Genomic DNA, 24762 nt, shown 5'->3' with positions numbered 1-24762 from the left:
ATTTAGGATGCTGATATGAAGGCTCTGTCTTTTGATACTATTTATTTTCCCTATCTGTGACTGAATCGGCTCTACATAAAGAGAATTAAAAACACACTGTTCTTATCTTTAGCCAGGGAAAAGTCTGAAGTTTCAGATGCTTGAAAACTATTAGAGAACTAATAAGATTATCTCACCTTTCTTTTGGGGCATCCCTAGATCATTACTGTTCTACCATCAAGTTGAGTAATTCTGGACAAAACACTAATCCTCTGGAAGTTTCACTGGGTTAGATTATACCAGCCTGTGCTTCCCAACCTTGTCCACACCACAGCACACACTATACGGTATTGCAAGACACTGAGATAAACGGAGGAGGCAGTACAGCACACCTGGAACCCCCTGGCCGCCGTGCGTCCTCGCACAACGTGTAGACGCTCTCAACGAGCGCTCCAGTCCGCAGGTTCGTTCCGGCTGATGCGCCACAGCCGTCTATACACAGGACGAGTGGGGCTCCCGCTGTTTCTGAAGTCAGAGGCCTTTCCCTCCGTGCATAAAAATAAAGTCTTTATTCCATAAGCGGACCAAAGCGTAAAAAGGCACAAAGGCCTCAAACGAGGCAAATACGCAAAATATCAAAGTACCGCACTCGCCCAGCGCGCTCTCCGCCGAGCTTACGTCTCTTCCCAGCAGGCTCCGGGAGTCACCGCGAGACTTCATCAATTCTCGCGAGATTTATCGGCAGCCATCTTCTTGGGGGTGCTGGGAGCCGGGAAGACCCCCCGAATCGTTCCCATTGAGCTGCCCTTCGTCGTCGCTTTCTTCACTTTTGCCTGTTCTGCGTTGCCAACACCACCTGGTTCCGAGGCTGAGAGAAAGCTCGGATCTAGGCGCGTGTCGACCTCCCGGTCCAAGAAGATTTGCTTGGGTGGAGGGAAAGGGGAGGGCTCGGGCAAACCGTTGCTGCCTCAGCCCGGGCCGGGGTCCGGGGACGGGGAGCTCCTGGCACCCCGTGGATTCGCGGCCTGCGACGGTACCCGCAGAGCTGTTCGCCGATCCGGGCTCGCGGGAACCTGCCACCGGCGCCTCCCACCGCGGCCCACGCGGGCGGCGCGCGGAGGAGGGGGCGGGGGCAGCGGCGGCTGTAGCGGCCGAGACCTGGGCGGGCGGAGGAGTGTGACGGGCCTCGGGGCCGCTGTGGATGGTTTCTAAAATGATCATTGAAAACTTCGAGGCACTCAAGTCCTGGCTCAGCAAGACTCTCGAGCCCATGTGAGTATCCGGGGGCTATCTCCTTGCAGGGATGGGAAGTGGGAGATAGGCGGACACATAGATCTGTGCAGTTTCCCCCAAGTGCCTGTGATGGAGGCCGAAGCGGTGAACGGAGGTCCCAGGGTTTTTTTTTTTTTTGTTTTCTCCTTCTTTTCCACCGTCGCTCCCAGGTTTAGGAGAGCCTGAGCTGACCTTTATCTTATCACCGAGTTGGTCCTTGAACTGGTATCTTCTCTTGTTTTCCCGTTATGTGTAGATCGACCCCCAAGCCGCACACACATTTGACGAGGGCCCCCAAATCGGTTTCCTTTCATTTAATGAATCCAATCATAACGTCTTGCCCACAGACTAATATACCTTGTTTCTTTAAGTGAAGTGAAATGGCCCTTATTAGGGATTAGGGCAGTTGTAGTGCAGGCCACTCACGTTTTACATAAATACAGTCCCTGAAAGAAAGGCCACGTTTCCCATGTGCTGTCTGGCTCATCTGCACCTCTTCTAACTGATTGAAGATGTAACAGGTGCTAAGGTACCCAGTAAGATTCCCTTTTCCCACCTACACGTTTGTTAAGTTGGAGAGGAGGAAGAAAATGTTATCTATCCATATGGAATATTTAGCAGTTTTAAGTGGGTTGCTGTAGATGGATTGTGTGTGTGTGTGTGTGTGTGTAGGTTTGTGTGTTCAGGGTGCCGGAATGTTTTAGATTGAAGAAATGAGTGTTTTAAGGATTTGTCTTTACAGTAATACATACAAAATATATCTTGATCCAGGTGTTTTATCAAGATTGGTTGATTTACAGTAAACAACTTAAAATATGGAAAATCCACTCATTTAATGAGTTTATGCAGTGCCTGCTATGTACTCTGGGAGGCTTTGGTAGAGCTTTTAAATTCCGAAGTTGACAAGACAATACTAAAGGAGTATTAAATAAGATAACTTCAGATAAAAATAGGAATGGCGGTTGTAATAATACAGGATCATATAAAAGGGTGATTAGAAGACTTCTCACAGGAGTTAGCGTTTGAACAACACTTAGGAGAAAACCATCTGTGTCAGAGTCTGGAGAAAGACTTTTCCTTGCAGAAGGAACAGCAGGTGCAAAGGCCCTTTAGCAGATATGATCACAGTGTGTTCCAGGAAGACAAAGAAGGCAATGTGACTGCAAGGAACCTTGTGATGGGGGTGGGAGAGAATGGAAGGACATGAAATTGGAGAAGTTGTCAGGGCAAATTATGTAGGATTTTCTAGGCCATGGTCAAGAGCTAGGATTTCATTTATAATGAGAAGACCTTAGATACTTTAAAGCAGGCAGGGACTGGTTTGAACTCTTTTTTTTTTTTTTTTTTAAATATGTTTATTTATTTTGAGAGAGAGAGAGAGAGAGAGAGACAGAGCGTGAGCAAGGGAGGGAGGGTAGGGAGGGAGACACAGAATCTGAAGCAGGCTCCAGGCTCAGAACTGTCAGCACAAAGCCCGACGGGGTCCTGACGTGAGCCACAAGATCATGACCTGAGCTGAAGTCAGATGCTTAACCAACTGAGCAACCCATGTGCCCCTCATTTGATCTTGTTTTTTTTTTAATTTTAATTTAATTTTAATTTATTTTATTCTTGAGAGAGAGAGGGAGATACAGAATCCGAAGCAGGCTCCAGGCTCTGAGCTGTCAGCACAGAGCCCGACGTGGGGCTTGAACTCACAAACTGTGAGATCATGACCTGAGCCGAAGTCGGACGCTTAACGGACTGAGCCACCCAGGCCTGTTCTTGTTTTAATGCTGCCTGCTTTGTGGAGATTAAGGGGGCAGGCATTAATGTGAGGAGACTGTTCTGAGGGCATTGTAGGCAGAAATGTGAGTAGTTTGTATTAGAGTGGTAGTGGAAACAACAAAATATGTTTTATAAGTGGATCTGATAGAACTTGCTGATATTGATTGGATGTGGGAGATGAGGGAAAGGGAAATCAAGGATGATGACCAAGAAGTTAGCAACTGGATGGGTGATGATAGAGAAGGCTGGGAGAACACATTGAGGGGAGGAGGAAAGATAGTTGGTTTTGATCAGTAAATGTAAAGTGTTATACATCTGAGTTAGATGTCAAATAAGTTGTTGGGTTATGAGTCTAGAACTCAGGTGAAGACTAGAGAAATTTGGCGTCATGCAGATTGTATTTGAAACTATGGAGTTGTGGGAGATTTCCTAATTAAGAATGTGTTGATAGGGAAGAAAGGAGGGCCAAGGTCTGAGGTAGAAGGTTGAGATTTATGTTACTAAAGAAACAAAAGAGGTGAGTTGTCAACTTGATGGGATGTTACAGAATGGCCGAAAAGGATGAAGGCAGATAAGTGGCCCTTAAGTTTGGAACGGTAGAAGTCATTGGTAGCCTTAGCAAAACAGCTTCATTGAAGTGGGGTGCTCCAGATCCCTTATTTCAGCAAATGGAGAGAAAATACGCAACAGTGTAGTGTAGTAGTTGAGAGGACAAACTCTGGAACCAGAATGGCTGGCTTTGAATATCGTCTCTGCCACTTTGCCAGCTGTTTAAAATTGGGTAAATTACTTAACTCAGTGCCTCCTGTTTCCTCATCTGTATGGGGGAAATAATGAATGTGTATTAATCTTTGAACACTACCTGGCTTGTAATTAGTGTTCAATAAGTACTAGGTGAACAGAAAACTTAAAATGTTTTAAGTTGAAATAGCATTCCTTTTTAAAAAAACTTCTTTGAATATAGTTTACACATAATGTTGCATTAGCTTTAGGTATACAATATGGTGATCCAGTATCTTTATATTTTATGCCATAATCTAAAAGAAGGTTATTTATAGTTACTTCATGTGTATGCTTGTGTTTTTATTCAGTTTTAATAAAGCATATAGTTACTTCATGTGTATGCTTGTGTTTTTATTCAGTTTCAGGTATCATATAGCTTACTCAGATGACTGTAGCACTGCAGTCATTACTGGTAGAATAAATAAGGCACTGCTAGCTAGAGTACAGCCTAAACCCTCGTAGGAATTGGAATTGGTCCTTTCATAATGTACATTGCTGTGGTAAAATTGAGCCCTTATCCAAGTTCCTGTCCCTTTAATTGCATTTCAGATGAATTCTTGGTAACTTTGAAAGCTAATTCCAATTATTTAAGATTTGTGGTTTCTAACCTTGGTTTTGTGAAACTTTAAGGTGTATTTGTTATCTGAAAGGATTTTTTTGTTTTACTTTAAAACTATAATTGCCAAATAGCACCTGTTTGAAGGAGAACATTTGAAGGACCAAGGGTAAGATGTAACTCAGAACTTGTGTGGAACTATCTAGTTACTCATGCTAGTAAAGCATCTCATGGTTTTGGACTTCCTCTGCATTTTGAGTATGTTAATTCAGCAAACATTGAGTACTTAATCTACTTTGTACTGAGCAGTGTGTTAGATATTGGGGATAGTGGGAAATGAGCAGAGAGGACTATCTTCGTATTGTTTACCACTTAGCAGGGAAGACGTGTTGAACAAGTAATTACAAGGCCAGTGAGTGTTACTAAGTCCAGAATGCTGTCAAAATATATGTCTGGGAGGTCAGGAAAGGCTTTGCTGATATGGTAACATTTTATCTTAGTCTGCAAGGATGAAGAGCAGTTTGCTAGGCCAAAAAGATGGGAATGGAGAACTGTGAAAGCATCCTAGATTTTGAAAAACAGATTGTATGAAAGCCCAAAAATGGAAGAAAAAAAGTGTCTTGGGGAAATTGAAACAAGTTGGAAAAAATAAAAAAAAGCAAAGGGAAGAATAGCAGTGGATAGCTCAGAGAGAGAAGCAGGAACATTCAAGACTTTGTTGAGTCATGTTAAGGATTTTGGATGTTAATTGAAGGATAGTGGGAAGCCGCTGAAGGGTTTTAGAAGCCGGAGAGCTTTCAGATTGACATAAAAACAAATATGAAATCCAGCCTGGTTGCACTGTTTTGGCATGAAATGAAAGTTGGCAGATCTGCATTTAATGATTGTAAGGTCTGTAGATATGTCAGGGTTTTGAGTTTTGTGGGTTTTTCACATAAATTATTGAAAATGTAGGTGTTAAAATTGGCATCTTAAAATACTTAAGATTGATACTATATTCTCAAACATTTGCTTAGTCATGCTTGCTAATAATAAAATGAAATTAGATGTTGGTCTTTAACATTCATTTCTTTTTGCTAATTTGAAGTCCTGGAAAAATTTTTAAGCTTTTTTTTTTTTTTCTTTTGATATTCGGTTTTTCTGTTTTTGTTTTCTAGACAGAAAAGATTTTCTGCTGTATTCTAAGATGTTTTTATGAGTTTACACATCACCAAGTGTGGTAATTTAATAAAATCATGGACTTTTTTTAGCTGGAGGGAAGCCTTAAAATCAAGTAAAAATAAAAAAAAAAAACTCCTTAATTTTTCAAAAAATGGAGAGGCAGATAGACTTAATGATGTACCCTTATTTTGTGACCTTAATAGTAAAGAACACAATGCCGCGTTTTGTCCTCCTGCTGCTGTGTAGTGCTGTGGAGGTAATGTGTAGTGGAAAGAAGCCAAGCTTTGATCCACGTGGACTGGTGTTCACATCTCAGATCTGCCACTTAGTGAGTAATCTAAGCAAATGAACCTCCTCTTTCCTTACTGGTATAATAGGTAGAATTATACTTCTTCTGTAGTTGAAAGAATTGAGACACATTTTTAAGAGTTTACCCCGTCGACCTTCCTTAAATACTACTTGATTAAACACAAATAGGTTACATTACTTGCTACTGTTACTATTATCACTACCACTGCTGCTGGCGCTACCCACCTGTATTTGCATACATTGTTGAAAGGTTTTGTATTACTTCCAAGTTCTATGAGGTAAGCACTGTTACCTCCATTTTGCAAGTGATGCCACTGGGGCACTGAAGCAGGAAGTTAAGGTACTTGTCCAGAGTCACACAGCTAGCTATAGCATGTGACTAAACAGTAATTTAAACTCAGACTTTTTTGATTGTAGAGCCATGTTCTTAATTTACTACTACACAATACCATGTATTCTTTCTTGTAACTGTATGCACTTTTTACTGTTACATTTTCATAATACTAGCTGCAATTATAAAGGAATAAAGTTCTAAAGTGTCATGGTTATCAGTGCTTTACAGTGTAAGAAAGAAACCTCTTTGGGAACTTTTGTAGTCTTTCTCCCTTCACTCACACTTGTTAACTATACCTTTCTCACCACGTTACAATTATTTTTGTTCCTGTTTTACAGGAAGAACTGAAAGGTGGTCTTTTTACTCCTGAACTTTATTCCTGTTTCCCTCCTTTGATCTTTCTCTTTTTACAGACCCTCTTGGGCTTAGAAACTCATTTTCCTGGTCTTTAAGGAAGAAAACTCAGCAACAGTGGTAGTGAAAACAAAAAAATAAAATCATACTTCTAGTTACTTTCATACTAGCTTTAGCTTTCTTTCCTTTTACTCGTAAATCTAGAAATAGTAGTCTTTATTTTTTCATTCCTTTGCCCCAACTATTTACTTCTTAATCCCTTGTCATGTAGTTTCTTTCTGTTTATATTCAAATTGCATATTTCAGTGTTACCAATTTATGCTAATTAAATGTAGAGATTCTTATATACATTTTATATTCTTTGTCCTATATGTATAACATTTAACAATGTTGATGCTGCCTTTTTAACATCACATATTTTGAATCCCTAATGCATTGCTTCTCTTTCTTCGCAAATCAGCCCTACCCTTTTTAGTTCTTTTTCTTGCCTTTTAATTGTATTTTTTCAAGTTCTGTTTCCATGCCTTTTTTTCCTCAACTGTTTCTACTCCTGTCCTCTCTTGCACATTCATTTCCATGGATGGTTTCTATTATAATCTGTGCCAGTGGTTCTTAAAAACCGTGTGTGTGTGTGTGTGTGTGTGTGTGTTGTAGAGTCTTTGAAAGTTTGATTAAAGACTTCCTTCCTTAGGATATTGCATATGCTATATACACATTTGCATTGAATTTCAGAGCTTTTCCAAGAGAACCTCTAGTTTCTGCATTACTTTTTCACATATGTACCTTTAGGACTTGATCACTCTTCAAAGCCTTAACCTCTTATTCCAGTTGCTAGCTAAATACCCACCTGGTTCTCCCATGAACTTCAAATTACATTTCTGAGAATAAATGTTCTCTGAATTCACTGATTTCCATTTCATTTCCTCAGATTTTCCAGGCTTGGAATTTTATTTTTTGGCTTTTCCTTACTTCATTCCTTTCCTGCATCAGTTAATCATTAGGTCTGTCTCTTTCTTTCCTGTTTTTTTTTTTTTTCAACGTTTATTCATTTTTGAGAAACAGAGCGAGACAGAGGGCACATGGGAGAGGGGCAGAGAGAGAGGAAGACGCAGAATCCAAAGCAGGCTCCAGGCTCTGAGTTGTCAGCACAGAACCCAGTGCAGGGCTCGAACTCACGAACCGTGAGATCATGACCTGAGCTGAAGGTGCCCCTGTCTCTTTCTTTTAATAATTCTTAATAATGACATTGCTCAGTAGGGGGCCTCGCACTCCTTACCTAACCTTTTGGGTTTTTTCTCCCCTCTAGTTCCATCCTGGATGCCCAGCCTTGTTTATATCTTCTTGTCCGATCAAAATCTTTAGCACTCCTAAATAAGTTGCGTACATTTAGACTTGGCTTTCAAACATATACAGTAATCTGTTTACCTTTCCGGTTTGTATCTTCCTATTTTTTGTGTGTGTCTTAATTTCAGCAAGGCTGAACTTTCATTGTGGTTCTGTATCATCACATTTGTATCATTTGTACATTTGTGATACATTTGTGATACATTTGTATCATGTGTATCATGTATATGTGATTCTGTATCATCACATACTGTCCCCTTTTCCCAACTTTTAGAGGGTAACATTGAGCGCTTATCTTATGCTAATCATTGTGTATTCATTGAGTGTGAGCTTGATTCTGTTATCTCAGTTTTAAATATGAGGAGATTGAGTCTTAGGAAGATTAAGTAATATGCTTCATTCATAGCTAATAAATGATGGAGACAAGATTTGAAACAAGACATTTTGATATCAGAGCCTTGTAGATTATGATATACTGCCTTTCTCTGTTTCATTTCTATATAAGTTGAAATCAAAGGTCAAGGGTGATTCTAGTTCTTTCAGAAAGTTATTTATAAGATCCATCCAATTGGAAGGCGTGATGTGATTCTCCGCCTAGAACTAGTTTGTGTCGATTGTGACAGTCATCACTTGCACACTTGTTTAGTAATCCTTACTTATTTTAGCTTCATTATTAGAATCTCAGGTTCTTGAAAGTAGACTCCAAGTCTTAAATTTTAAATGTCTTCCTGTTGTGTACAACACCCAGTACAATACCTTGTGTGTGGTATGTTTAAATGCACTGGTTGATATTTGTAGTTTATATAACCATAACCTAAGCAGAAACGAGTGTAAACTATAAAATGTGCCATACGTTAGGGGCACCTCGGCTTTCTCAGTTGATTAATGTTCCCGCTTAGAGGTCGTGATCTCGTGGTTTGTCAATTCAAGCCCCGAATCGGGCTCTGTGCTGACAGTGCAAAGCCTCCTTGGGATTATCTACCCCCCTCTCTCTGTGCCCCTCCCCCGCTTATTCTCATTCTCTCACTCTGTCTCAAAATAATAAATAAATAAACTTAAAAAAAAAGAATCTACCGTACTTTAGAATTTTATTTCAGAGCAGCAGATATATGAGCAGTTTGAAAAGTTATTAATTCCTGGGTCTCTTTCTCTTTATTTTTACTTCATAGCATCTTCATTATGTAAAGCTTAAGTGATTTTTTTTTTAGGGGGAAAGGACAGTGAAGAGTATTAATGACATTTACTCAAAGCATTTTTGAATACTGTTATGTGCAAGCTGCTCGCCTCCATGGAGCTGCCCAGAAAAGAATTAATATATGGTAATTCTAGTCTAATGAATTTTACAGCTGGTAGAAGAGTTTTTCTATAATTAATTATTGGCTAAAATATTTTTCATTGCCTTCTTCATCCCTTTAACATTTGTTGAGTTGACTCATCACCACATTTCACTGCTGCATAGCAACTTGGCTTTTCCATGTGAACGCTGACTAGTTAAAATGGATTTAGCATTTTCTATATGTTTTAGCACTTTCTTATCTTGGGCTTATAATGTTTTCAAATAAAATTATTCTATATGCATAAATCAAGAGACAGGGATAGTATTATTAGCAAAACAGAAAATAAGATATTCCAGTGTTTGGTGTCTAACATCAAGAATGACTAATTCAGGCATGAGCTAAATGGTTTCTAGGAATTTTTTGTCTTCCTCCTGCTTCCTTAGCCCCAGAAACTAGAAAATGAGAGAAATGAGTGGACGGTATAAGCCCTCCCCTACCAGACTTATTACTTACTCCCATTACCTCTTCTCAGTGTAAGAATCTCAGTGGAAAAATCCTCAGTTAGTCTACAGATAATAACCTCAAATTGGTAAAAGTTTATTTTTAACTTGGAGTAATATTTACTATTGTATATGTGTATGAAATAATGAAATTCACTTGAAATCTGGTACTCAGTGATTCTTGAGCTATTTTACCAACATACAAGCAAATAAGTTTATGTATTCTTTCTGCTTCTTATATAATTAGTATCATACTTGGATGTCATTCTGTATAATACATAAAAGTGTTGTCTTTTTTTTTAAGGCTGCATAGTATTTCAGTGGATATGCCATAATTTAACCATCTGTATTGATGAACTGAACAAATACTATTGTAGTGTGTACATTTATCACATGACGCACCCATATATACCCATCACTTAGGTTCTCCTGTTAACATTTTAGTGTACGTGCCACTATCCTTTGATTTATTTCAAAGTAAATTGCAAATGTCAGTGAATTTACCCCTAAATACTTATCATGCATATCATAAGAGTTCAGTATTTGTAATTTTAAAAAAGTTGATATAATTTATATACAGATCTTAAAGTGTACTCTTTGATAACTTTGACAAATGCATACATCTTTGTAACTCAATTCCCTATTAAAATAAAGAACATTACCCTCATTCTGGAAAGTTTCCTCATTCTCCTCCCCATACTCCCATCTATCCATACAAACAATCACTATTCTGATTTTTTAAATTTACTATATATTAGTTTTGCCTATTATGGAACTTCATATAAATGGAATTTTAAAATGGGTACTCTTGAACAAGACTTGTTTTTACTACTCAAGATGTTCTTGAGATTTATCCATATTGTTGCATATATCTGTAGCTCCTTTTTATTGCTGTGTAGTATTCCATTGTCCAATGCATGCTGTGTAGTTATAATAATGTCCATGCTATTTTTAGTTTTGACTAGTTAATTGGACACAGTTTTTGTTTTTAATTAAAAATAATACATATTTGTAATAAAATTTGAACAGTATAGAAATATAAGCTAAAAGTGAGTCTTCCTAGCCCCTTCTTGATCCCTGTACATAAACACATAATTGTATATATATAAAAATATACATGTATTATGTTTATTTAGGTGTGTACAGTTGACCCTTGAACAACCCTGGTTTAAATTGCATGGGTCCATTTATACATGGATATTTTACAGCATTTTGGATGTATTTTCGTAATAACTCAACATTTTATCTAGCTTTATTGTAAGAATACAGTATGTAATCATATATAACATACAAAATGTGTGCTAAATGACTGTTTCTGCTCAGGTCATGATCTCACTGTTGGTCACATCTGTGGGTGGCTCATTCAGTTAAGTGTCCAATTCAGGTCAGGTCTTGAACTCAGGGTCATGAGTTCAAGCCCCACATTGGGCTTTTCCTGTGCATGGAGCCTACTTTAAAAAAAAAAAAAAAAAAAAAAGAAGAAGAAACAAAGATGTTTGCAGGAGTCAAAAGTTATACACAGATTTTTGACTGTGTGGGGTTGGTGCTTCTAACCCTTGTTAGTTCAAGAGCTGACTGTAATTTTTTAACATAGGATAATTTTATTCATTTTTACTGTAACTGATATTACAGGTAACAGACGTGCTACATATCCTCTCATATGAGTATATTCTTAAGTAGTTTCCTGTTGTTTTTTTTTTTTTCCCCAGTGGTTCCATAGTATTATGTTATGGGAATATACTATAATTTGCTTTTTTTTTTTTAATTTTTAATGTTTATTTTTGAGAGAGACAGAGTATGAGAGGGGGAGGGGAAGAGAGAGAGGAAGACACAGAATCTCAAGCAGGTTCCAGGTTCTGAGCTTTCAGCACAGAGCCCAATGTGGGGCTCAAACTCATGAACCGGAAGATCATGACTGGAGCTGAAGTCAGACACTTAACTGCCTGAGCCACCCAGGAACCCCTATAATTTGTTTTAATAGTGCTTTATGTAAGACATGGTCATTAACTTTTTAGGAAAAAACACCTTAGTGGGGTGCCCTGGTGGCTCAGTCAGTTCAGCGTCTGACTTCACCTCAGGTTATGATCTCACGGTTTGTGAGTTTGAGCCCCTGCTTGGGATTCTCACTCTCCTCTCTCTCTGCCCCTTCCCCACTTGCACTTTCTGTCTCAAAATGAATAACAAACTTAAAAAAAAAAAAGGAAGAAAAACATTAACTTATTTTCTTAAAGTATTAAATTCCTGCACATAGTTACAAGAAGGAAAACTTCCCAGAAGGCTTTGAAATGAAAAGTTAAAGTCCTCTTCATATTTCCTACCCTAGCATTGTTAATATGTAGTGTTTATACTTTTAAAACAGCTGAGTCCAGTTTTATTGAGTGATTCTTCCGTAGTTTACTTAGCCATATTCTTGTCATTTAGTTCATGTCCTAGGTTTTTTTTTACTTTATAAATAACTGCAATGAACATCTTCCTGTATGTAGTTTGTTTCTTTTCTCTTTCTCTCCCTTATTCTTTCCTTCCTTTCCCTCCCTTTCATTCTATATCTCTCTCCCCTTCCCTCCCTTCTCTTTTTTCTTTGTTTCTCGTCACCCCCACTCCCAGTCTCATTAGAGAAGAATTCTTTTCCAGATGTCACCTAATGCTGCTGTTGGAGGCCTTTTTAACATTAAGAGATGTGTATTTGAAAGCTTAACCAGGTGTACTTTTGGTGGTGGTGGTTTAAATCCAGTAGTTCAGATGAACTTGTTTTATGAAGTTGCGTACTGCGTTGTGGCAAGTAATTTCTCTAGTTTTCTTGCCTCAGCCATTTAAAAAGTGACAGAAGGAGAGATAATATGTCTGTATAAATTCTGGTCTGTTTTTGCTTTGTAACTTTCTGTGTCCTGCTATTCCTACACTCCCTGCTTCTATGCCTACATTCCCCAGTTACTACTTTTCCATTGCTTATGCAATTTCCATTGCTGGCAATTAAAAAGTTGTTATGAAAAAACGTCTATACAAACCTTAAATTTAAGATTCATACAAATCTTAAAAAGTTACTGCAAATGATAAATAATTGAATGATTACAAATTATGCATATAAGCATTAAAATATGCAGTTCAGCAGGTCATTTGTTGCTCTTTGTAATAGTTTCTTTTAATTGAATAAATTTGCTGGGTAACTTTGTGTAAGTTTAAGGTATAAAGCATGTTATTTTGATACATTTATATATTTTCATATGTATGATTGCCAGTGTAGTGATACTTATCACATAATTATGATACAATATTATTGTCAGTGTCCATTATGTTGTGAATCAGGTCTCCATGACCTATTTACTATTCATCACGAGTTGTACCCTTAAACACCATCACTCTTATCTCCCTTCTCCCCCCACCCCCACCCATTCCCTGGTAACTGTCATTTTACTCTGTCTTTAATAGAGTTAACTTTTTTAGCTTTCAGTGTAATGTGCTGAAGGTCCATCCATGTTGTCAAAAAGGGAAGATATCTTCCTTTCTTGTGGCTGAATAATATTCCATTGTGTATATGTACCATATCTTTTTTATCCTTTTATCTGTCCACGGACATTTGAGTTCTTTTCAGATCTTGGCCATTGTGAATAGTGTTATGATTAAAATGGGAATTCATATATCTCATCAAAATCCTGTTTTCGTTTTCTTTGGGTATATACCCAGAAGTGGAATCATTGGCTTGAATGATAGATCTTTTAAAATTTTTTGAGGAACCTCCATGTTACTTTTTGTAGTGGTTGGGCCAGTTTATGTTCCCACCAATAATGTAGAAGGTTCTCTTTTCACTACATCCCTACCAGCATCTGTCATTTCTTGTCTTCTCAGTGGTAGCTTTTCTAATATGTGTGAGGCAGTATCTTGTTGTTTCTGCATTTCCCTGATGATTAGTGCTATTTAGCATCTTTTCCATGTGTCTGTTGACCATTTTGGTGTCCACTTTGGGCAAATGGCTGTTTAGTTCTCATTTTTTAATTGGAATGTTTGGTTTTGTTTGTGTTTGAGTGACCGTGTTCTTATATCTTTTGGATATTAACCGCTTCCAATTTATGCTTTACAAAAATCTTCTCCCTTACTGCAGGTTGTCTTCATTTTGTTGACAGTTTTGTTTGCTCTGCAGAAGCTTTTTAGTTTGATGTAGTCCTACTTGTTTGTTTTTGCTTTTGTTGCTTTTGCTTTTGGTGTCTGCTTCAAAAACTCATTGCCAAGACCTATGTCAAGGAGTTTATCACATATATTTTCCTCTAGGAGTTTCATGGTTTCTGGTCTTAAGGTTAGACCTTTAGTCTATTTTGAGTTAATTTGTGTATATGGTATAAGATACTGGTCCAGTTTTATTTATTTTTTTGCATATGGCTGTCCCAGTTTTTCCAACACCATTTTCAAATTATTATTTTTATTTTGAGAGAGAACGTGAATGGGAGAGGGGCAGAGAGAGAGGGAGAAAGAATCACAAGCAGATTCCACACTGTCAGCACAGAGTCCCCACATGGCGCTCCATCCCGCGAACCATGAGATTGTGACCTGAGCTGAAATCGAGTTGGATGCTTAATCAACTAAGCCACGCAGGTGCCCCTCCCAACACCATTTATTGAAGAGACTATAGACTGTCCTTTCCCCATTGTGAATTCTTGGCTCCTTTATTATAAATTAATTGACCATTTGTGTGTGGGTTTATTTCTGGGCTTTATTCTGTTCTGTTGATCTGTGTGTCTGTTTTTATGCCAATACCATGCTGTTTTAATTACTACAGTTTGTAATATAGTTTGAAATCAGGGAGTATGGTGCCTCCAGGTTTGTTGTTTTTTTCACAAGATTGCCTTGACTATTCAGGGTCTTTTGTGGTTCCATACTAATTTTAGGCTTATTTTTTCTATTTCAGTGAATAGAATATGTAGGTTATATATACGTATATATATATAATGTATGTATAACATATATATTTATGTATATTTTATAATAGAATATATACATTATATATTTTTTCTATTTCAGTGAAAATGACATTGTAATTTGTATAAGGATTGCACGAGCTATAGATTGTTTTGGGCAATGATGGACATTTTCATGATATTAATTCTTCCTGTCCATGAACATGGGATGTCTTTCCATTTGTTTCTTTGATTTCTTGTATTTTTTGTTGTACGAATCTTTCACTTCCTTGTTTAAATTTATTCCTATATATTATTTTTGGTGCTGTTGTGAAAGGGATAGTTTTCTTTATTTTCAGATGATTCATCATTAGTATAAAGGAATGCAGGTGATTTCTGTATGTTGATTTTGTATTGTGCAACTTTACTGAAATCAGTGATTAGTTCCAAAAGTTTTTTGGTTGAGTCTTCAGAGTTTTTTTTTTTTTTTTTTTTTTAAATAGATAAAATCATGTCATCAGAAAATAATGACAGTTTTACTTTTTATTTTCCAATTTGGATGCCTTTTACTTTTTTGTCTAGCTTAATTGCTCTAGCAAGGACTTCCAGTAGTATACTGAATAAGAGTGGGCATCCTTGTGTTATTCCTGATCTTACAAGAAAAGCTTTCAGTTTTTCTCCATTGAGTATAATATGAGCTGTGAGGTTTTCCTATATGATAGCATTTATTGTGTTGATTTCTGGCCCTTCTCTACTCAGCCTGTTAAGATTTTTTATCATAAAGGGATATTGTATTTTGTCAAATGCTTTTTTTACATCTATTGAGATGATCATGTGATTTTTGTTTTTCATTTTATTGATGTAATGTATTACATTTGTTGATTTGCATATGTTGAACCATTCTTCCATCCCAGGGATAAATCCCATTTCGTTATGATGTATAATCCCTTGAATGTGTTCTTTAATTTGGTTTGCTAATATTTTGTTGAGAAACTTTGCATTTGTATTCATTAGGGATGGTAGTCTGTAGTTTTTTTTTGTTTTTTTTTTTGGGGGGGGGTATTCTTACCAAGTTTTGGTGTCGGTAATGCTAGCCTCATGAGTTTGGAAGTGTTCCCTCCTCCTTGCTATTTTGGAAGAGTATGAGGAGGATTGGTGTTAACTCTTTAAATGCTGCTTGGAATTCTCCAGTGAAACTGCCTGGTCCTGGAGGTTTCTGTGTTGGGAGTTTTTGATTACTGATTCAGTCTCTTTACTTGTTATTTGTTCAGATTTTCTATGTCTTTTTATTCAGTTTTGGTCAGTTGTATGTTTCTAGGAATGTATACATTTCTTCTAGGTTATATAATTTGTTGACATATAATTCTTCATAGCAGTACTTTAAAATTTTATGTATTTCTGTAATATGAGTTGTAATGTTTTTCATTTCTAATTTTATTTTTGTTTTTTGAGGCTTCACTTCTTTTCCTCTTAGTCTAGCTAAAGGTTTGTAAGGTTTATCTTTTCAAAGAACCAGGTGTTCGTTTCATTGATGGTTTCTAATGTTTTTCTGGTCTCTATTTCATTTATTTCCACTCTGATCCTTACCATTTTCTTCTTTCTGCTAACTTTGGGCCTAACTTATTCTTCTTGTTCCTTGAGGTGTAAATTTAGGTTGTTTATATGAGCTATTTCTAATTTTTTAATACATGCATTTACTGCTATAATTTTTCCTTTCAGAACTGCTTTTGCTGCATCCACAATATTTGATATATTGTGTTCTTATTTCATTTGCTTTGATATAATTTTTTATTTCCTATTTGTTTTCTTCTTTGATCCATTGGTTTGGAAGTGTGTTGCTTAGTTTCCATATATTTGTAGATCTTACTTTTCTCTTGTTGGTTTCTAGTTTCATACCATTGTGGTCAGAGAAGATAGTTGGTATGAATTTAGGCTTCCTAAGCTTGTCATGATTTGTTTTGCGGCCTACCATATGCTCTGTGCTGGAGAATGTTCCGTGTGCACTTGAGAAGAATGTTTATTTTGTTTATTTTGTTAGATGGAATGTTCTATATGTCTGTTAAGAACACTTGGTTCTGAAATGTGGTTCATTCCAGTGCTTCCTTGTTTATGTTCTGCCTTGATAATCTATCCTTCACATAGTGGGATATTGAAGTCTCTCATATTTACTTACCGTATTGTCTGTTTTTCCTTTAAGATTTGTTTTAGTTGATTCATATATCTCAGTGCTTAGGATTTGGGAATGTATATATTTACCATTGTTATATCTTCTTGATGTATTAACCCCTTTATCATTATATAATGACCTTCTTTGACTCTTGTTACCCTTTTTGGCTTGAAGTCTATTTTTTTTCATGTATAATGGCTCTGCTCACCTGTTTTTTTTTTTTGTTTTTTTTTTTTTTGGTTTGTTTGTTTTCTTAGAATATCATCTTCTGTCCTATCACTTTTCAGCCCGCGTGTCATTAGAGTGGAATGAGTCTCCTATTGGCAGCATGTAGTTGGGTCTTGTTTTGTTTATATATCCAGCCACTTTGTGTTTTGCTTTGTTAAGTTTATTTTGAGAGAGACACCCATGCGTACAGGGGAAGGACAGAGGGAGAGAGAGGGAATCCCAAACAGGCTCCATCCCACAAACCGTGAGATCATGACCTAATCAAGAGTCAGATGCTCAGATGATTTGAGCCACCTGGGTGCCACCACTTTGTGTTTTGATTGGTGAGTTAATTCATTTATGCTTAGGGTAATTATTGATATGTAAGGATTTACTACAACCATTTCATATTTTTCCTTCTGGTTATTTTGTTTCTCTCTTGTTTTTCCTTTTGTTTCTGTCTGTAAGTTGGTTTTCCATGGTGATTTGCTCAGTCTCCCGTTTTTTGATGTTTCATGTATATGCTGTAGATTTTTGCTTTGTGATTACTATGAGGTTACACAAAACATTTCAGAGGTAATGAAGTCCTTTTTCTGCTAATGAAAAATTTATCTTCATTTGCCTATAATGGTTCTATCCTTTTACTCTTCCCCTTTTATATTTTTTTGATGTTGTAAGTTATGTCTTTTTATATTGTGATTTCATTATCAGGAGGTAACTATAGTTATTTCTTAATACTTTCTAAAATCTTTATGCTGTAGTTAAGAGTTTAATATACTATCTTAAAAAAGAGTTACATTATTCTAATATTGAGTATTCTGAGTATTTATTACCTTAATCAGAATTTTCTGTACTTTGGTCTTTTCATTTCAGCTTGAGGCACTCCTTTTAACATTTCTTACAAGTATGTCTAGTGATGGCGAACTCCCTCAACTTTTGTTTGTCTAGGAAAACTTCTCTTTATTTTTCATAGCTCAAAGATAACTTTGCCAATGGAGTATTCTTGATTGTTTTTATCATTCAGTGTTCTGAATGTGTCATTCCATTCTCTCCTGGCTATAGAGTTTCTGCTGGGAAACCTGCTGATAGCCTTATGGGGTGGGGTACCTTTGTAGGTTACTGGCTTTTTTCCTTGGGCTGCCTTTATAATTCTTTATTGTTGACTTTTGAAAGTTTTCATACAATGTGTCTTAAAGAAGTTTTTCTTTGTGTGTTGGTATAATAATGTGTTTTGTCAGCATTGTGGAGTTGTATCCAGTTCTTTCCCTGGGTTTAGAAAGTTCTCAACTATCATTTAAGTACACTCTGTGCTCCCTTCTCCCTCTTTTTTTTTTTGAGATACCCTTATTATGGGGCTTGAACTCAAGACCCTGAGATCAAGGTCTACTGACTGATCCAGCCAGGCACCCCAGGGTTTTTTTTTTACTTTTTAAAAATCTTAAATCTGGGGCTCCTGGGTGGCTTGGTTGAGTGTCAGACTTTGGCACAGGTCCATGATCTCATGGTTCAGGAGTCAAGTCCTGCATTGGGCTCTCTGCTGACAGTGCAGAGCCGGCCTCAGATCCTCTGTCTCCCTTTCCCTCTGCCCCTACCCCGCCTCTTTCTCTCTAAAATAAACATTTAAAAAAAATCTTAGTTTTTTCTCCCCTTCCACCTGGATCATATCAATATTACTATCCTTGAGTGTGCTAATTCTTACTCTTCCATATGATCTGTTCTGTTTCCAGGGTATTATAATTCATTCTTCATATATTCATTTCTTCACTTCAGAATTTTTTTTTTTTCTTTTTTTTAGAATTTTAACCTGTCTGGCAGAATACTCTTGTTTGTTAATTTTGTTCCTGGGATCATTTATTGCCTTTCTGAGTTTTTGAGTGGCTCATTGAATTTCTTCATAATAGCTGTTTTATAGTTGTTTTATAGTCTTTATCAGTTAGATTACAATATTTTATGTCCTTTGGGTTCAGTTGCTGGAAAACTGTCATTTTCTTTTTGTGATTTCATATTACAGATGGAAAGTGCCTCTGCTCCATTTGAAGTAGTGAACACCTTTCTTATTTAGGCAAGGTTTTGTTTACTTTGATTCTGAGAATTCAACAGATTTGTAATTAGGAGCCTTCATTTTGTTTTCCAGAAGGTGGCACTATAGCACAAGTCTTTGGTTTCTCTTACCAGAACTAACTCATATTAAGGTTGTAAGCAGATGCATTAAAAGGAAAAAGAAAAAGGAGCAAAGGTGGCTGCAGAGCTTGAGGAGAGGTGTATATTTAGCACTTGGGGCTTTGGGTATGCCAGGGGCCTGCTGGGGAATCTTCAAGGTGGGGTGGGTACCAGAGGTCCATGAGTTATTCTCTTACTCCCCCTTTCCCCCTCCTCCCCCTGGCAGATAGCAAGAGACACTTTCCTTCAGTTTTCTTTGCCTACTTCCCTTTCCTTCTGCTGTTCGCAGGCACTGTGGTCTCTCTTCAGAGAGAGCAGCTGGGTTTTGCCACTACTGTATGCATGGTCAGGTAGACAGACTCCTAGTCTCCCGCCTTTACCTTCCACCTCCTGTGCCAGAAAGGCTTGCTGGCTTGCTGCTGGACCAGCCACCACCTTGTTTGCTCTTGTTGCAGCCTCTCTGGTTCAGTCCACTCACTTTAAGGTGCACAGATGGATAGATCTCTCAGGTGTCCTGGTATCCCGTGTGGAGGTACTTTTTTTCTCCTTTGGTTATGGATGTCCAATTAGGTGTAAAGCAAAGAGGAGAGAAAAAGGGAATGACTCAGGCCACTGTGATGCTGATGATTGTAATACAGTTTAAAATGTAATAAGTACTTTAAGATATGTAATTTAGGACTTCTTTGGGGCATTTTATAAGAAATTGTCAATGTGTTATATGTTTGTACTATTTTTTAAATGATATCTCCAATTCTTTAAAAAAATTTTTTTTAACGTTTTTATTTATTTTTGAGACAGAGAGAGACAGAGCATGAGCAGGGGAAGGGCAGAGAGAGAGGGAGACACAGAATCTGAAGCAGGCTCCAGGCTGTGAGCTGTCAGTACAGAGCCTGACGCGGGGCTCGAACTCATGGACTGTGAGATCATGACCTGAGCCGAAGTCGGACGTTTAACTGACTGAGCCACCCAGGTGCCCCATGATATCTCCGTTTCTTATTTTACTTTTTCTTTTTTTTTTTTAATGTTTATTTATTTTTGAGACAGAGACAGAGCATGAATGGGGGAGGGTCAGAGAGAGGGAGACACAGAATCCGAAGCAGGCTCCAGGCTCTGAGCTGTCAGCACAGAGCCAGACGCAGGGCTCGGACTCACGGACCGTGAGATCGTGACCTGAGCCAAAGTCGGAAGCTCAACTGACTGAGCCACCCAGGCACCCCCTTATTTTACTTTTCATAAAGTTTAATTCTTTATAATAGGAGACAGTGCAAGACACAGATCCCATTTTGAAAACTGTTCATAAACTTTCAGTGACCAGTCTGTGAAGTTTTTCATGCACCTTCTCAAATTGGATTGTGTTAAAGTTTTGATCTTCTGGTTACATTAAATAGCCAAAATTGGAAAAACCATTCTGCGAGGAATTATAACTATTCATTTTGGTTAGGAAGAGTCTTTTGAATCTAGCTAGTGTTTGTTGGTTTCAGAGTAAAGAATAGGTTTTATTGCCATGCTGAAATGTTTGGACATTTGGGGGACTAGGTTATGGAGTACTGGGGAAGATCAAGCTGGGGAGTAACTTAATTAGATCTTTTTTTTATTTATTTTTATTTTTTATTAAAAAAAATTTTTTTTTCCAACGTTTATTTATTTTTGGGACAGAGAGAGACAGAGCATGAACGGGGGAGGGGCAGAGAGAGAGGGAGACACAGAATCGGAAACAGGCTCCAGGCTCCGAGCCATCAGCCCAGAGCCCGACGCGGGGCTCGAACTCACGGACGGCGAGATCGTGACCTGGCGGAAGTCGGACGCTTAACCGACTGCGCCACCCAGGCGCCCCTACATCTTTTTTTTAAAGAATGATACTGTGGTGTGTAGAGATTTGATTAGATTGTAGCATTTTGGAGACATAATATTAGTTAGCAGTTTTTTTTTTTCAACGTTTATTTATTTTGGGGACAGAGAGAGACAGAGCATGAACGGGGGAGGGGCAGAGAGAGAGGGAGACACAGAATCGGAAACAGGCTCCAGGCTCTGAGCCATCAGCCCATACCCTGACGTGGGGCTCGAACTCACGGACCGTGAGATCGTGACCTGGCTGAAGTCGGACGCTTAACCGACTGCGCCACCCAGGCGCCCCAGCAGTTTTTTTCTTGTAGCTTTAAGAGTGAGTTGTGAATGCCTGAACTTGGACTTTGGCAGGAGGTACAAAGAGAGATGGTGATATTCTTGGGAGTTTCTGTACTAAATGTATATGAAGACCATATCAGCGGTGAGGTTATAGGAGGAAAAGGCAGTGAGGAAGGACTTGTCAGTGTGCTAGGAGATGTTTTATTGACTTTTTTTGTATCTGTGACAGATCTTTAAACTTGTTAGTACACCTTTATATGTGTCATAATTGGTCTCGACCTAAACTGAGAGTTGTTTTTTGTGAGTTTTTGTTGATAATGCTCTCGATTTAGTATACCCTTACATAATGTGATAATCAGTAGATATTTCTCAACACATTGTGGTCGGGTCTGGGGTAAAGGTAGACATAGTTACCTAGAATCTCTGTAGGGAAAACAGACAAGCATACCAAGAGTAACAATTTAATAGTGATAGAAATATGTGTAGATCTTAAGGTCTGGCAATTTATAAAATGTTTCTACTTGGTTGAATTTTGTTATTATTTATCTCTCCCAAGGTGTTAAAATTTGCTCATGTGTGTTCAGAAAGGGAGATTCTATGAGTGCTATTTCTGTTGGATAATTCTGCTGCTTCTTGGTCATGAGAGAAAACACTTCCTAGCTTCTTCCTTCCTTAGTAACTGAAGGAATGAAGTACCTCAGATTTGGTTTATAAGTAGGTAGAATGTGAATGAGTAACTGAAGGATGCCTTTGGAGGCCAGAGTCCTTTCCCAGAAAACTCAACTTTTCCATGAATTGGAATGTAAAACATGTACTGAAATGTGGGGTTTTATTGTGGGCTGCCGTATCAGCACCTCACTTCCGGTCCCCACTTTTCTTTTAAGAAAGAGTTCTGTGACAACATGCTATAACCACACGTGTCTGTGCTCAGTTTGCCATTTGGGTTATTTATTACTCTTTGCACTGAACAATATAGAGGTTTGTTTCTTTTTTCTTTTTTCTTTTTTTAAATCCAAGTTAGTTAACATATAGTGTAATAATGATTGCAGGAATAGAATTTAGTGGATTCATTGCTTACATGTGTTTATGTATAATACCTAGTGCTCATCCCAACAAGTGCCCTCCATAATGTCCATTGCCAGTTTAGCCCATCCCCCCACCCAATACCCCACCAGCAACCCTCAGTTCTCTGCATTTTAAGAGTGTCTTATGGTTTGTCTCCCTCTCTGTTTTTAACTTCTTTTTGCTACCCTTCACCTATATTCATCTGTTTTGTTTCTTAAATTCCACATATGAGTGAAATTCTGTGATATTTATCTTTTGCTTATTTCGCGTAGCATAATCCACTCTAGTTCCATCCACATTGTTGCAAATGGTAAGATTTCATTCTTTTTGATTGCTGAGTAATGGTTCCATGAACAATACGGTTTTACAATCCGAGTTAGTGGGTCTTAACTTTGAGAAGCTGACGACTTTTTCTTTGAATTAGATACTTAACAGATACTTTCTAAATGAATTTTAAAGTTTATTTATTTTGAGAGAGAGGGAGAGAGTGCATGGGCAATAGCGTGAGCAGGGGGAGGAGCAGAGAAGGGGGGAAGGAGAGAATCCCAGGCAGGCTCCGTGCCCAGCACAGAGCCCTACTCAAGGTGGGCCCAATCTCAAGACTGAGACCATGACCTGAGCTGAAACCAAGAGTCAGATGCTCAGCTGACTGAGCCACCCAGGTGCCCCTCTAAATGAATTTTAAAACAGTGGTTCTCAAGTGTGGTGGGAAGACTCCTGGGCTTTCCTGAGACTAAGGTCTGTGAAGTCCTCACTTTTCCAACTATTCATCTGTTTGAGGTCAGATTTCTCTATGTATTTCAACCAGAATAGCATATCCCAACAGATTGAATATAAAAGTAGATATTAGAATTGGTCTGTTTTCTTTTAAGCCATACATTTAATGGTGTTTCCAAAAATTGTGAAACATCATCAGTCCTCTCACTACATTTTTATTTTGTTGTGGAAATATAATTATCTTTTCATACAAAAAAACCAAAAAAACAAAAAACAGGGTATTTAGTTTCAGAGGAGGCTATTAGTCATGGAACTCTGCCCATCCCTGCCTTGTGTAGGGATAGGACCCAAACTGGAGAAGATTAGTTCTTTTCTTTTTTTTTTTTTTTTTTTAAATTTTTTTTTCAACGTTTATTTATTTTTGGGACAGAGAGAGACAGAGCATGAAGGGGGAGGGGCAGAGAGAGAGGGAGACACAGAATCGGAAACAGGCTCCAGGCTCTGAGCCATCAGCCCAGGGCCTGATGCGGGGCTCGAACTCACGGACTGCGAGATCGTGACCTGGCTGAAGTCGGACACTTAACCGACTGCGCCACCCAGGCGCCCCAAAGATTAGTTATTTTCAAGGACCAGGGGCAGCTGCCTTTCTCTGGATTCACTAGCTATCAGAATGCATAAGCCTGGAACTGCTCAGGGTCATCTCTGTTGCCACCTGGAGAGGGCCTGCCTTAAAATGAAGCGAATTCTGGGCAAAACAGAATGGAAAAGAGGGTCCTGGTGACATCATTTCAACTCCTGGATCCAGCTATGCCTAAAGTTAGCTTTAGCTTTACACTTCCCATTTATTAAATTCCTCCTTTTGATTACCCTGCCCAAAGGGCCGTTTATGTTAAATTGTAGATTTGTTATTTTTTGACTTATATTTATATAAATAATTGTTATACTTATTTTATGATTTGTTATTTTATACTAAATTTAAATTATTTTCAGTTTTAATTTCTAATTTGGTAAATACTGATAGATGTAACCCTTTTATATTTTAAGTTTATTTATTTATTTTGAGAGAGAAAGGAAGTGCATGTACACACGAGCAGGGAAGGAGGGGCAGAGAGAGGGAGAGAGAGCCCAAGCAGGCTTGTGTGGCTTGAACCCACAAAACATAAGATCCAAAATCAAGAGTTAGACGCTCAACCAGCTGAACCACCCAGCAGCCCCAGATAGATGTACCCCTTTTAAATAAAAGCTCTTTGGAGTTCTCTATAATTTTTAACATGTAAAGGAATCCTGAGACCAAAATGTTTGAAAACTACCATTGTTAAGGAAGGTATTGCTGCTATTTCTTGAGGGTAATATAGGGAATGAAAGAACTGACTGAACAGTTTTCAGTGTTGTAATTATATATATTGTGATAAGTGTTTGCAGTGATAAGTGATTTGTATGATGCTCATGGATCGATCATGTTTAGATATGCTTATATTTTATATTGTAGAATGAAGTGGTGTGATAATTCTAAAGAATAACCTTTCTTTAAAGATTTTTTTCTCTGAAGGTTTTTGTGGTAGCTCATTACTGCATACAAATAATCTATTTTTGCCTCCTTACTTGAATTGAATGAAGCTGTATAATAAACTATGGCAATTGAGTTTTTCAATATATGCATTATGTTTGTTGCAATGGATTTGGATTTCTAAATGATAATCCTAAGCATAGAATGATAGAACTATGACTTTGATGCAAGTTAGATATTTTTCTTGAATATAAAGTGAAAATTTGGTAGGAACAGATGTGGGTGTATATCCG

General features: G+C 37.8%; 1 protein-coding gene across 26 annotated transcripts in view; it reads left to right on the top strand.

Moving 5' to 3' along the window:
• The first annotated feature begins 684 nt into the window (after positions 1-684).
• The window catches only part of RBM26 (RNA binding motif protein 26), an 83946-nt gene continuing 59868 nt past the window's right edge, over positions 685-24762 (top strand). For 14 of the 26 annotated variants that reach the window (XM_045480282.1, XM_045480252.1, XM_045480242.1 and 11 more), the window contains exons 1-2: positions 1081-1251; positions 9068-9178. In XM_045480282.1, coding sequence (XP_045336238.1) covers positions 9093-9178 — 86 coding nt within the window. In that variant the 5' untranslated portion in view covers positions 1081-1251; positions 9068-9092. Of the gene's footprint in view, positions 1252-9067; positions 9179-24762 lie in introns of all 26 variants that reach the window. The other 12 variants (XM_045480317.1, XM_045480301.1, XM_045480231.1 and 9 more) reach the window with 4 other exon arrangements.

Source organism: Leopardus geoffroyi, chromosome A1, assembly GCF_018350155.1.
Source record: "Leopardus geoffroyi isolate Oge1 chromosome A1, O.geoffroyi_Oge1_pat1.0, whole genome shotgun sequence".
Classification (NCBI taxonomy): domain Eukaryota; kingdom Metazoa; phylum Chordata; class Mammalia; order Carnivora; family Felidae; genus Leopardus; species Leopardus geoffroyi.
Note: the sequence above shows the minus strand (reverse complement) of the source record. Positions and strands in the feature narration are given on the sequence as shown.